At 35.7% G+C, this 11,864-nt stretch overlaps 1 protein-coding gene across 1 annotated transcript in view; it reads left to right on the forward strand.

Moving 5' to 3' along the window:
• LOC135680889 (uncharacterized) overlaps positions 1 to 11,211 on the forward strand; it is a 21,893-nt gene extending 10,682 nt beyond the window's left edge. Inside the window, exons 5-13 of the mRNA XM_089113501.1 lie at positions 149 to 399; positions 1,205 to 1,559; positions 1,948 to 2,155; positions 3,314 to 3,495; positions 4,002 to 4,082; positions 4,596 to 4,895; positions 6,978 to 7,130; positions 9,509 to 9,754; positions 11,043 to 11,211. Coding sequence (XP_088969627.1) covers positions 149 to 399; positions 1,205 to 1,559; positions 1,948 to 2,155; positions 3,314 to 3,495; positions 4,002 to 4,082; positions 4,596 to 4,895; positions 6,978 to 7,130; positions 9,509 to 9,754; positions 11,043 to 11,080 — 1,814 coding nt within the window. The 3' untranslated portion in view covers positions 11,081 to 11,211. The remainder of the gene's footprint in view (positions 1 to 148; positions 400 to 1,204; positions 1,560 to 1,947; positions 2,156 to 3,313; positions 3,496 to 4,001; positions 4,083 to 4,595; positions 4,896 to 6,977; positions 7,131 to 9,508; positions 9,755 to 11,042) is intronic.
• The last annotated feature ends 653 nt before the right edge of the window (positions 11,212 to 11,864 follow it).

An 11,864-nucleotide genomic window follows, 5' to 3' on the forward strand; every position in this document is an offset into this window, starting at 1 on the left:
AAATTTGATTCCGCAATGTCTAACGACCCTAAACCTTTTCTCAGAACTTTGACTGGGAAATTTTTCCGATTTTTCTGGTAGGAGACTTGTCTATTCCAAATGCCGCCAAGTTGTAATTTTCCTTTAAGAAGGCATTTTTCATATCCAGATGAGAATGTGCAAAACACCATCATGTCACTTACGGGCATTCCAGTACCGAAGATTGCTATTTTTGAAAACGTTAACAAAGTAGCAATTACTGCAGCAACAAATCAAATTTACAACGTCAATTCAAAGAACCTTAACCGTCTAGTTGGCGACTTTGTTCCAGTCGAAGGTTTCGATGTTTTGCCAAAGGGACTCAACGTACTGCATTATGCACCAAATTCAAATCAAGACATAAAAAATAAACAAAATAAGGTAAAACGTTTTTTGATAATAAGGTTTTGGCTTTTTGTTGTCTATTTTCTATTTTGGATGGTTTTTTTGTCTATTTTCAGATGCTATCAGTACAATCATTTCCTAGTGGCACGGCACTGACAGTAGACTGAATTGCACCACTCCAATTCGATCACGATAATCTTAAATTTTCGGTGTGACAAGTTTTCGGACAAAAATTTGTCTGAAAATTTAATTGTACGAAATATACAGTTGTCCAAAAGTTTGCCACGCCGAAAATTTTTACATGAATTGCCATGCACAATGAAAATGGACAGGACCAGCGGAAATAAAGTGAAAATGTATTCCCATTACAAAACAAACCGAAACGAAAGGTTACAATCTTTGAACACGAGTAGGTCAGTCAACTTAGCAAGTTTCGTAAAGCGGCTGCTCTTCCAAGCAAATAGAAATACTAGTCCATAAAAATAATATCATTTTTCTTATCGTTTATCAAAGTCAACGTCAATAAAGGGTCGATACTAGAAGTTTCTTAGCAATATCACATTTTCAGTACTCGGAGTTTCTTTAAAAATTGTCAAAAGATCAATAGCACCGTAAGAAATATTTGTGAATCAATAAGCTGACGTACATGACGTGGCTTGCTTTAAAAAACTAGAAGACTTCCGAAAGTTTATTTGTTCAAAATGTCAAAAATGTGCCAAAAGATATTTTTGCCGAAGTATATTGCCCGGAATTTTCCCGCTGAAAGTTGTCGTATTTAATATATTTACAGCAGGCTGCGTGAAGGAACGTTTAAAAATTATGCATGCTCATCTTTTTTCAGGTAGCTGAAAAGGTTTTGTTTCGTTGTGAGATTGGCAACAACAATCTGAAGTGGACCTCTCCCCAAAAAATAGAGTCCCACCTAGTGAAATTCACTAGTCTCGTTTGGAGTGCTCCAAAGGGAGTGATGTCCCTTCGACTGAAACCAGATACAAATGGAATCTTTGATGGGATTGATTACCATAAAAATACCAAGACTGTGCAGGTCCATTTCAATCTGACACAACGTGTGCCCGTCTTGCAAAATGGTCTTGTAAGTTTGCTCAGTACAACAATAACATTGTATACATTGCACAACGGACGGGATGGATACAACGGCTGGCTATTGAAAGGAACTGGGAAGGAAACAATTTTAGGTAGGTAGTGATGCATTTTGAGCTTTGACGCCTTTGGTTTGTAGCAGAGCGAAACCTCAATCAACTATCCTATCAAAATAACGACAGATAATGCTGATCCTAAAATTTTCCTTGCTGTGGTAAAAGCTTTCTACCATGTAGCCCAGTGAAAATAGACACCTCCCTAAGATGGACTGTAGCATTGGCCACAGTCATATGAATCTAGATATCAGAAGAAATCGAAAGAGGTTTTCTAAGTTCTCTATTCGCTATAGGATCTGATTTTTATACATTTTCTCTCATTGTAGCATTGTTACTTTGACAATTCTATAATCTAATTATTTCGTTTGTTTTGACGTTTTGGTCATTGCCTTTGGTTTTAAAATCCTCAATGTTTTTCGTAATATAGATGAACTGGTCGATGTTCATGTAAACCAGAGAGAGCACCGAACGAATGTCAAAGCTAAAGCTAACATATTCGACATGGAAACGCTGAGAAACAGAACCAAAGCCGAATGTCTTAAACCAGCACTACGCAAAGCCTTTCTCTTTCCTCAAATCTTTCCCATTAATAATCTTGGATTTGAAGCCTCATTCGAGTTTAATAAAGTTTTGAAGTGAGTTTTCTTCTTCTTTTTCAAAACATTTTTTATCGATTTGAAAGATTCCTACTTCAAAATACTTACCGTAAAGTCTCTACAAACTCTCCCTCTCCATTAAGCCTTTACTCATCGAGCAAAAATTTGAATTGTTTATGTTACATATAAGCCTTCTTTTCCAGTAAATCACATTTGGTGATTGTCAAGCCGGAGTATTGGAGAGGCATATCAATATTAGATTATCTCGAGCAGGCCCATATTATCTCGAGCAGGCCCGTTTACACGATGCCGGATAACTTTTGATCCGGATAAAAAGTTATACAGATAGATCGAGTTTAAACGGTGTCGTACAACTTTTGATCCGGCTAGACTTTCCGGTTTACACCTGTATGGATACAGCAGAGTTTTCCAAACGAATGGCTTCAGTTCAAGATAAAGATTTATGAAACTCCCTTTGCACATTCGCAATCCATTCTGCTGGCACAATATCATTGATAAAATTATCCCACTAAGTTTTTTGTCCAGACCTTTGCTTATTTTGATTATTGCTTATTAAGAATTTTCTCTTAGCTGGATCCTTGGAGTTCTCTTATCAACAACAGAAATTGATATGCCAACGAGTGATGTGAGCTCTGTTATAAATAGCGAAGCTTGCCGCTAAAATTTTAGCCTAATTGTGTCAAAATCGCCGCCTCGCTATGAATCCGTAACAAACTTTTCCGGATAGCTGGTTCAAACGATGCCGAATAACTTTGAAATCGTCTAGTTAGATGGATCAAAGGCCTTGTATGGCTAACCGAATCAATTTCTATACGGGTAGCTCAGTACTTGTGTAAACTGAAAGCCTATCCGTATAACTTTCTATCCGGATCAAAAGTTATCCGGCATCGTGTAAACGCAGCCTGAGATAAAAGCTAAAGATTAATGGGCAGATTTCCAAAGCCTTTATCTTCAAGAACAACTTTTCTATTTTATTCCAATTAAGTAGAAAATAGCTTGAGTTGATCCTGTTATATTTCAAAGATTTTAGCTGGTAAGTTGAATAAAATTATAGCCGTTGCCAGACAGATGGCATGACACTGCATTGCAACGCTACCCGTTTTCCCCTACTTTTCTACGTTTGACTTTACATTTGTATTGCTACAACTATTCCTCACACTTTTAGCTACATTTCAGGTTGAAAGGTAATGCACATCTGAATGGGAAGCCCAAAGTAGAAATTCTTTATTTCATAAGACCATCTGGGCCACAGCTTAAAGTTGCTTTATTATTCAAGAACGAGTTTCTTCATAACGTTGTGAATTTATTTTATGGAGAAAAAACCATGACCATTGAATGGATGCGATTTAAAACTATAGGTAGGTATCAGCCAAAGTATTGTCTTATAATATCGATTTAAGTCAAGCTTCCATGCCCCTAATAACCTATTATCTTCTTGTGGGTTTAACTTCATACTCCTCCTGTTTACAGAACTTTATTCACGTGTAGCATTTGTATCCGTATGATCGAAATTTTTCTGTTTGATGCCAGAAACTTTGTGTAATACATTCAACAGTTGATCTGCTTGTGTCAAGCAATTATTACAAAAGCATGTGCAATTATAAAAAACGACTTAAATGTCTTCACATTGTTAAGGATCTATGCAGTTGCTATATTCTGTCGAAATGATTTTGAAATACGCATACAGTAGAACGACATAATTGTAAATCAACCCAGCAAGGCCCGAGTATGTCCTTATTAAATCGTTATCATTTTGAACGGGTTTTAAGCATTATTTTGGGTTTGCCATCAGTATTTACTGTTAGTTTCAGTACACTGTTTATGGTACTATGCTTAGACAATTCTTATTCAATTCATTTTGCAGCTGTCGTGATGAAACAAGGAGGTATAAGAGGACAGCAATACCACCCTTTTGACAGAAATCAATTCGAAAATGTTGACAAAAGTAATGTTTAAACGCATTTGATTTTTATTTTTCCACATCAGTTTTTTGGCAGGAGTAAATTTATGCTACAGAAAACACTGGCTAAATGTTATTTGTTTTCCGACGAATGACCTTTATTCTGAATAAATTTGATATTAAAGTTCTTATCACCCTTATTTTCAAGAAATTAACTTTTAAAACTGAATCGTTTTATATTCCTTCACTCGTTTGCCAATCATGCGTCTTTGTGAGAGAGTTGTGTAGAGTACACAGTGATGTGATACTAAATCATTATGGTTCTGCTTTTTGTATATAGATTTAGTAATAAATATGCTAGTATAGGCGGTTAGGAAGAATAAATCACAAACTAGTATCGAAGAGCTGGTTTCTTCTGTTCTGATGTGGACACGGTAGTAGGCATATATGTAAAGATGCTGCTTCATTTGTCAGTTCTGCATATTTTGTTGGTATTGAAGATTTTTTATAATGTATTGATGCATATAGTAAATTTTAAACATTACATTATTCTTTCAGGTTTTGATGAAGGAATAGGTTTTGGTGCAGATCTACTTAATTTGAAAGGGTGCATCAGAAAGGAATCGAAAATGTGCAAATTCCTTAAAGCCCAGCTTACGAAGAATGCCAACTTTGTTTACTATGGTCAAATGTTGAAAGGGGTTATGAGAATGCGCGCAAGGTTGCAGTGGAAAGTCACTTTTGGCAAGGCGCTCGAGTTTCAATGCTCAGAAAGTCACATGAGGGTGAAAAAGGATGGACAAAGACTTGTTTTTGGCGGAAATTTCAGAATAGTTCACACATCCGAAGTATTCGAAGGCAAGTGGATCAGTTATTTTACAAGACAGTGTTTTAAAACAAGGAGAGTATCAGTAGCCAAATTTACAAAATTTCTATTGCATTTCCTGATTAATTTGACATTAAAGGAGTGTGTGGATGTTTTTAAGTGTGTTCAAGTTTATAGATTGTTAACACAAACTCCCCAACCCCCCCCCCCCCCCCCCCCCCGTAGTACTGGGGGCAGCTAAACGACAAGAATATGACAGCAAATGAATCGTGGAAGAAAGAAGAAAGGAAAACAAGGAAAAAGAAGGAAAGGGGGTTTAAGAAGGGGCAGAAGAAAAATAATTAGAATGGAAGTGTGTGTGTGTGTGCCATAGGACTTTATGAGCACAGCTTTTTTTCCCATGAGATGGCTTAGCTGCTATTTGGTCTCTTTAAGTGCAACTCTTTTCTCCAATCCGCACCAAGCGGCAAAACACACACACAATTCTCATATGGATTTTAGAGTAATCTGGAAAAATCCTTCAGAATCCAGAAAACAAACGTTCTGACTTGTGTAGACTGAGGGGCTGGTTGTCCTTTTTTGCTCTTCTACTTTATGGTCATCAAACTGAAGCATCAGCGTTTGTTTATGTACCCAGATGAAAACACTTTTCATCTACAGATATGTCTTTGCAATTTGCATTCTTTTTATCTTTTGGATCATCTTCCTGTACACCTTTTGGCCATTCACATTTTCTTTAACTGCTAACCTGGCTTTGAATGTTGTCCACCTACTATCCTACACTTATTGGATGCCAGAAAAGCCTTTGTTCTTTTTTCTATAATTCCAGTCTTCCCATTGCTACTGCTGTCTTTGTGTAAATTTTACCTCAAACACATTGCTATCTCTGTTTTTCCATGTAAACACAATTTTACTCTTTTAGCAATCGCTTTAAAAGGTGTGATTTCTAGCAAGCTGTTGCGAATATGTCAATTTTTCTCATAAAAAAATCTTTGCAAAATCACCCCTTGCTATTGCTGAAATTTTTCTTAATTCTTGGTTATTTCTTGCATTGTGAGTGATTATAGCACCTGGCAAGCTAAATTTATTTGCTTGCTCTTGACGAATGTTTTAACTCTTCTTCATTTCTGTTTATTCAAAATTAATTTTTTAACGCGCACAATAAACTTTGGTAAGAAAATTGCTGATGGTTTGAATACGTGAATGCATTTGATTTTCAAGCCATTCGCTCGAGTAATTTAAGTAGACATGGTGTTTTGTCAAATATGATATCTGGAATACTTAGGCTTACGGAGTTTTCACTTATCTTGACTGGTAGGGGAGGTCAATGGTAGGAGCGTTTCACGAAAAAAACCTTCGTTTTGGCACCATTAGATTTTTTAAAGGCAGTCTGTCCCCTCAATGATTGGCTTATATGAACAATAGGTGTTCCCGCCTTAACGGATAACGGATTACGATGCTTGCTTTGGCTGGCCTAGCTGCGGTAGTGAACGACATTTGAAACTGCGAGCAAAAAGCTATCGGGAATGGCAAGAAGATTTAATTACTCGAATTGAATGATGATAATGGAAGCATTTCCTTTCACTGTTGGGATATTTGTCGCAAAAACTAAACAGGAAGCCATATTTTTCTAGCCACAGTTTCACTACAACGGGAACAGGTGCATTTGATTCAAAGGCTCTGGAATAAAAGTTGTCTCTGATTGGTTTAAATCGTTTAATTATCGACCAAGCTCAACGGTGCGTGAATTTCACTCCCGTGAAAATAAAGTTCAGCATAATAGGGGACAGACTGCCTTTAAACAGTAAGACAAGTCAAACACCTTCTAGACAAGAACAAATTATCTGCTATTGGGTGTCTAGATTCGTCCAACAGTACTGTAAAATAAAAAAACATTTTATGATTTTATGAAAAAAACAATTAATTTGCGGTAAATTAAATCTTCACTTGATTGTAAACGACGCCTCTAAAACCATCTGTCACTTTCTTATTAGCCATTTGCTATTACAGATATGCTTTTATGAAGTAAAAAAATCTTCTAAACACGATTGCAACTATTTTGCAGATACTGTGAGGATATTTCGAGTAAATGACGAATCGAGTTCTTTTTCCAGGAAAGATATACGATGATGGAACAAATATCTTGATGCTAGAGTTTGGAGGGAAAGCAACAGATGAATCAGACAAAATTTTGAATTTAGGTTACGCCAAGCTTCGCCCAGTTCGGGCAAAATTCCCAATTTCTGGCAAGGAAATAGATGCTATTCGTAAGTCTGATTTGGCATTTTGAGTTGTACGTTGGCATAGTGTTTCTTACAGTTGTATAAGACCAATTTTTTGACCAAGAGTGTTTTACTGATTCGACGAATGCCAATAGCAATTGAAGTCAGGAAAAGTAATTTTCAATCAAATTTTGCATATTCCTTATTGTTTTTCAAGTATCATGATGATTATAATGATATTTTCTTATAATATATTTTTTGAAGGCTGGCGTTATGAAGCACTAGGCCGATTTGCTAATGCCAACCATTTTTGATTCAAAAGCAGTATTTAAACTATAAAACAAAATATACGTTCCTATACAATCTATAGTTCATTTTGTATAAAAATCATTTTCTTTCATTTTAATGGTTACCATTTGCAACTCTTTGATATGCAGGGGTCACTCTCTCCAGAGGTGGAAGCTTGCGATTCAATAGCAGTAGTCCTGGGCTTTTATTGCATAGGTGTTATTCGTATCACTTAAGTTGTAATGTACTCCTCTCTCCTTGAAATTTTTTATGAAGAAGGGATTTAGAGTCATTCTTGTTCCTATATTTCAGTGAAAGGTAATTGTAAACTTCTTCAATGAACAGAGACCGAATTATCTCTGATTCACAGTTCTCCAGAGAAGAGGTTATCCCTGAAAACACCGTTTGTTATGTTCTTTAATGAATGTAACTAGTTACCTTCTCACATCCTATCAGTTAACATCCATATCAATGGATAACAGCTAAACTGAGGCATCACAATTGCTCCCAACAAGTTAATAACTTTTCTTCTGAATTCACAAGAGTATGTATTTTCTGGCTTGCTCAAGATCCAATTTTGGTCAGTAAGGATGCCAAAATATTTCACCTCGTTGCTCTCTTGATCACAGTGAGGTCAATATTCTTTTCTTTTCAAGCTGCGAGATAAGCTTCTGTATTTAGATGAGAGATGAAAAAATTCATCTCCAAGTTGATTGCAGACTTAAATCTTGATCAGCAAGAGAAATTATCGTTGATAAATTTTGATAAAAGGAGAAGTCCTAGGACTGATTCTAGGAATGATCCTTTCTGACATCTAATATCATTTCTTTTCAAGAGCTGAATTAGCAATTGGCTTTTAATTGTTGCCTTATACAATAAGGCTGTAAATTACTCGTACATAACATAGTGCAAAAATGTTTTTTATGCGCGCGCATGCTGACGTGATTTACCTGCCCGCGAAAATTGTGTCGTTCTGTCCCGGATGCGATTGATATAAAAATATATGAGAAAACAAACTTTGAATTTTAACCTTACTTCTGCTTTATTTTTATGGAGTCAAATAGATAAATTATCTACTTAAGATACATTTAAATCATTAAATTATGGCTTTAAAACCTTATTAATCTCTTCGTGGCCTATGCTTTACTGCCAAACTAAAGTATCCTATGCCTAGGCCTACTATTAGGCAAGAAGGGAAATATGAACAATTTAAAAAGTAAATTTTCAAGCGTTACCCAATTTTCCGCCTCTGAAGGAGACAATATACAAAAAAATTGAACTTTTGACTACAAGTATACAAAAATTCAGGATGCGGCATGGTGGAAATTTTTCACGATCGTTAATTCAAATATCGAACAAAACTTCCCATGTTGACCTTTCAAAATTTCGCTTTTGTTTGGTTTCCTACTCTTATAGAAAAATACCGAAGCGATTTCAAAATCGCGTTAAAAACAGCTACTTACATTCGTGACCAATCTATTTTAATGAAAAACTTCCATGAATATACCGCATATCCCAAAAAGTATGGCGGTTTTAAATCATCATTCAATCGCACCCATAAATTGACAATCCTAAAGTTAGGTATCTTTGCGGTGAAATTATGAACGTGACCCAATTTTCCAAATATGCCAACCAATATAATCTTATTTTTCGGGGCATGAAGATGAATCAATAAAAAAATCAGCGTGCGGCATGGTGCCGTTTTTGAGATAAAATAAATTTGAATTTTGAACTTTTTCTCCGTGGAACTGACAATATTTGAGGCATACTCACATGGTAAAATTTTGTATATAAAATGAGCCGATCAGGCTTTAAGTTCACTCCGCCATGCTCAGGTCTTTTTTGGTTGTGGTGACACAAAACCCTATAACATTGCACCTCCCACGAGGCCTGGATCGCAATCAAAGTGTCACATGGTCGGTTGGCGGGAAAAATTTTGCGCGTCGCCATTTGACCGCAGCTTGCAGGCGCAAAAGCTCTTTGCACAGCGGCTGCAAACATTTTTGCTCTATGTTCTCGTACATAATTCTTTCCAGATCTGTAGTATTATTAGACGCGCTCAAATGTAAGCAACTTTTGATCTTTTTCTTTGCAAGCAGCTCAGACTTTTAGAATCAGTATATTTGTTTCTTCAGGTCTTCGATCAAGATTGTATCTTGGCACAGTTCTGAACGAACAAATTGAGTTCAGTGGGGACACTGGGCGACAGAACATCTGGTACAAGAAATCGACGAGCCCTATAGTAAAATTTGTTGGTAGCAAGGTGCGGTTGAACCATAAGAAGATATTCAAGGCATTTGGTGTTGCAAATCCCAGCAAAATATTAACTGGTGCTGCTTTTTTGAACAACGTCGTAGTTGGTTATAGCTCTAGCAATAAAGGTACGCTTTGAGTTCATTTTTGCTCGGCAGCACAACATGAACATTCTGAAATGCAGTCAGGGTCAGCAATTTAATCTGTTACAGCTTCTAGCGGTGATAAAAGTCTTTAATGAAGCTATCCAAGAAATATCGGTATTTCCATAGTTAGTTTCAAGATGCCTTAAGTGAATTAGACAGGTACTTGTGTACACTCTGAGCTTTTCTTCAATATATTAACAGCTGCAATATAATCAAAAAAGGTAGTTTGCGAATGAAAAAGTCAAACGTAATTATATAGAAGCCTAGTGGAATTAAAAGGTATGACTAGCAATTGCAAAGTCCAAGAATTGTCACCTTTCCAAAAGTATGATACAGCATTTAAAAAAATATCAAAGCATTAGAATAAGTAGATAACAGGCCATGCAAACAAATCAGTATTAGCCTTCTACATTGATGAAAGAGTGTATTGATTAGGCCATAGTTCTGAAATTCATCAATTCATATCATCTGAACTGAAAAGTTTTCTTTATTGTGGGCAAAGCAAAAGCAGAATGCGCTTCTATCTCATTCAACCTTGCAAGGTTAACCATATCAAATAATTTTACGCCCCTTTTCTAGAATGGCATGTTCCTGAATTTGATGTGATAATTAAAAAAGGGCTGCACTTCTATGGCAAACTGACTACCAGTGCAGGAGAAATATACCAGTCAACAGTCAACGTATTGGATAATATGCAGATTGAAACAATTATTAAATTGAGACCATTAAAGTACGGCAAAGTAACTAAAGATAAAAATGGCAAAGTAGGCTTTAAACATGTCAATCTTTTTCTGTTCGAGGCTGCTGGCCGACCTGAGGCTGGGCCTAACTTAATTGTAAATGGAGCTGATCAGCGAATGGAAGGGTGTGTTTTGATAGTGTACCATTTGTTTTCAATCGATGTTGTATAACTTGTTAATGCCAAGTGTTCTTTTCAATCATAAGTATATTGAAAAGTAACACTGTAATCTACATGAAAGAAACTGGTAATAAGATTGCTTTTGGTTGAATCAGTATGTCACTTGAAACATAATAGCACATTTTTCAATAATAACCTTCTTCATGCCTCATATCTAACGCATTAACCATAAGGTATAAAGTAGAGCCTGCATTTTCAACTTTGTAACGAAGAGTTTTTCTGTAACTTTAAATATGTATTCGTCTATATTCAAAAATAGTGAATTTTATTGCAATTCCATGAAGTCAATCAACTGTTTGTTCTCATTGCTTAGTCTTGTATATCATTTTGAGATTATTTTTTTCACTTTAGTTATTGTGAAACAGCTGGATTGGAAGGAAACTTTATAGCAAGGGTTTTGAAAAGAAGCGAAACAGATTTTGATTATCAACTAAAACTTAGAGGTAAAATTTACAAGGAAACCGATGTTACTGACGTATTGCTCACAACCAAAGGTGAAGACAAACCGTCTGATTTTAAATTCAAGGCAAGTTTTTACTGGTTATCTAAATTTAATTAATTCTAACGTTAATTCAAGACAGCAAGCTTGAAAAAGAATTTTTGAGTTTATCTTCTAGTCAGAAAATCTAAAACTTTTTACCGTTATCTAGAAACGTAATACTATGTTGCTTGTCAAGTTTTTATTCAATATCTTATTCTCTATCTTTTCTTTTGTCTGAGTAAAGCAGCACTTTGAAGATAAATTCCCTTTCGTATTGCCTTGCTTTTCTCGTTTTTAATTAATCTTGATTAATTAACCCAATTCCCATGACACTTAACAGATCTCAAAGCTTGACTATTTTAAACTAAATTCTGTTTTTCTTTTCTGAAGTTGTATGGTGTATCTGCTTTCTAGTACCAAGTCGATTTAACTGGACAGGCGAATTCAAATGTAAATGAAAACCTTAAGGAGGTTTTTGCAGATATCATACAAGAAGCGAAAAAAGGAAAAACCAGCGCCATCAAAGTTTTTAAGGAAACTAAAAAGATACTAGATGAATACAGAAAGAGGCAAACAGATTATTCTCAAAAAATGGAGTCTCTTCAAAGCCAGGTTTATTCTATGGATGCTGATGTTGACGCATCGGTCCTAGATATATCGGCAGATTGTATCGATCAATGCAGGACAGGCAT

This window comes from Rhopilema esculentum, chromosome 17 (assembly GCF_057945365.1).
Source record: "Rhopilema esculentum isolate cy_ngs chromosome 17, ASM5794536v1, whole genome shotgun sequence".
Classification (NCBI taxonomy): Eukaryota; Metazoa; Cnidaria; class Scyphozoa; order Rhizostomeae; family Rhizostomatidae; genus Rhopilema; species Rhopilema esculentum.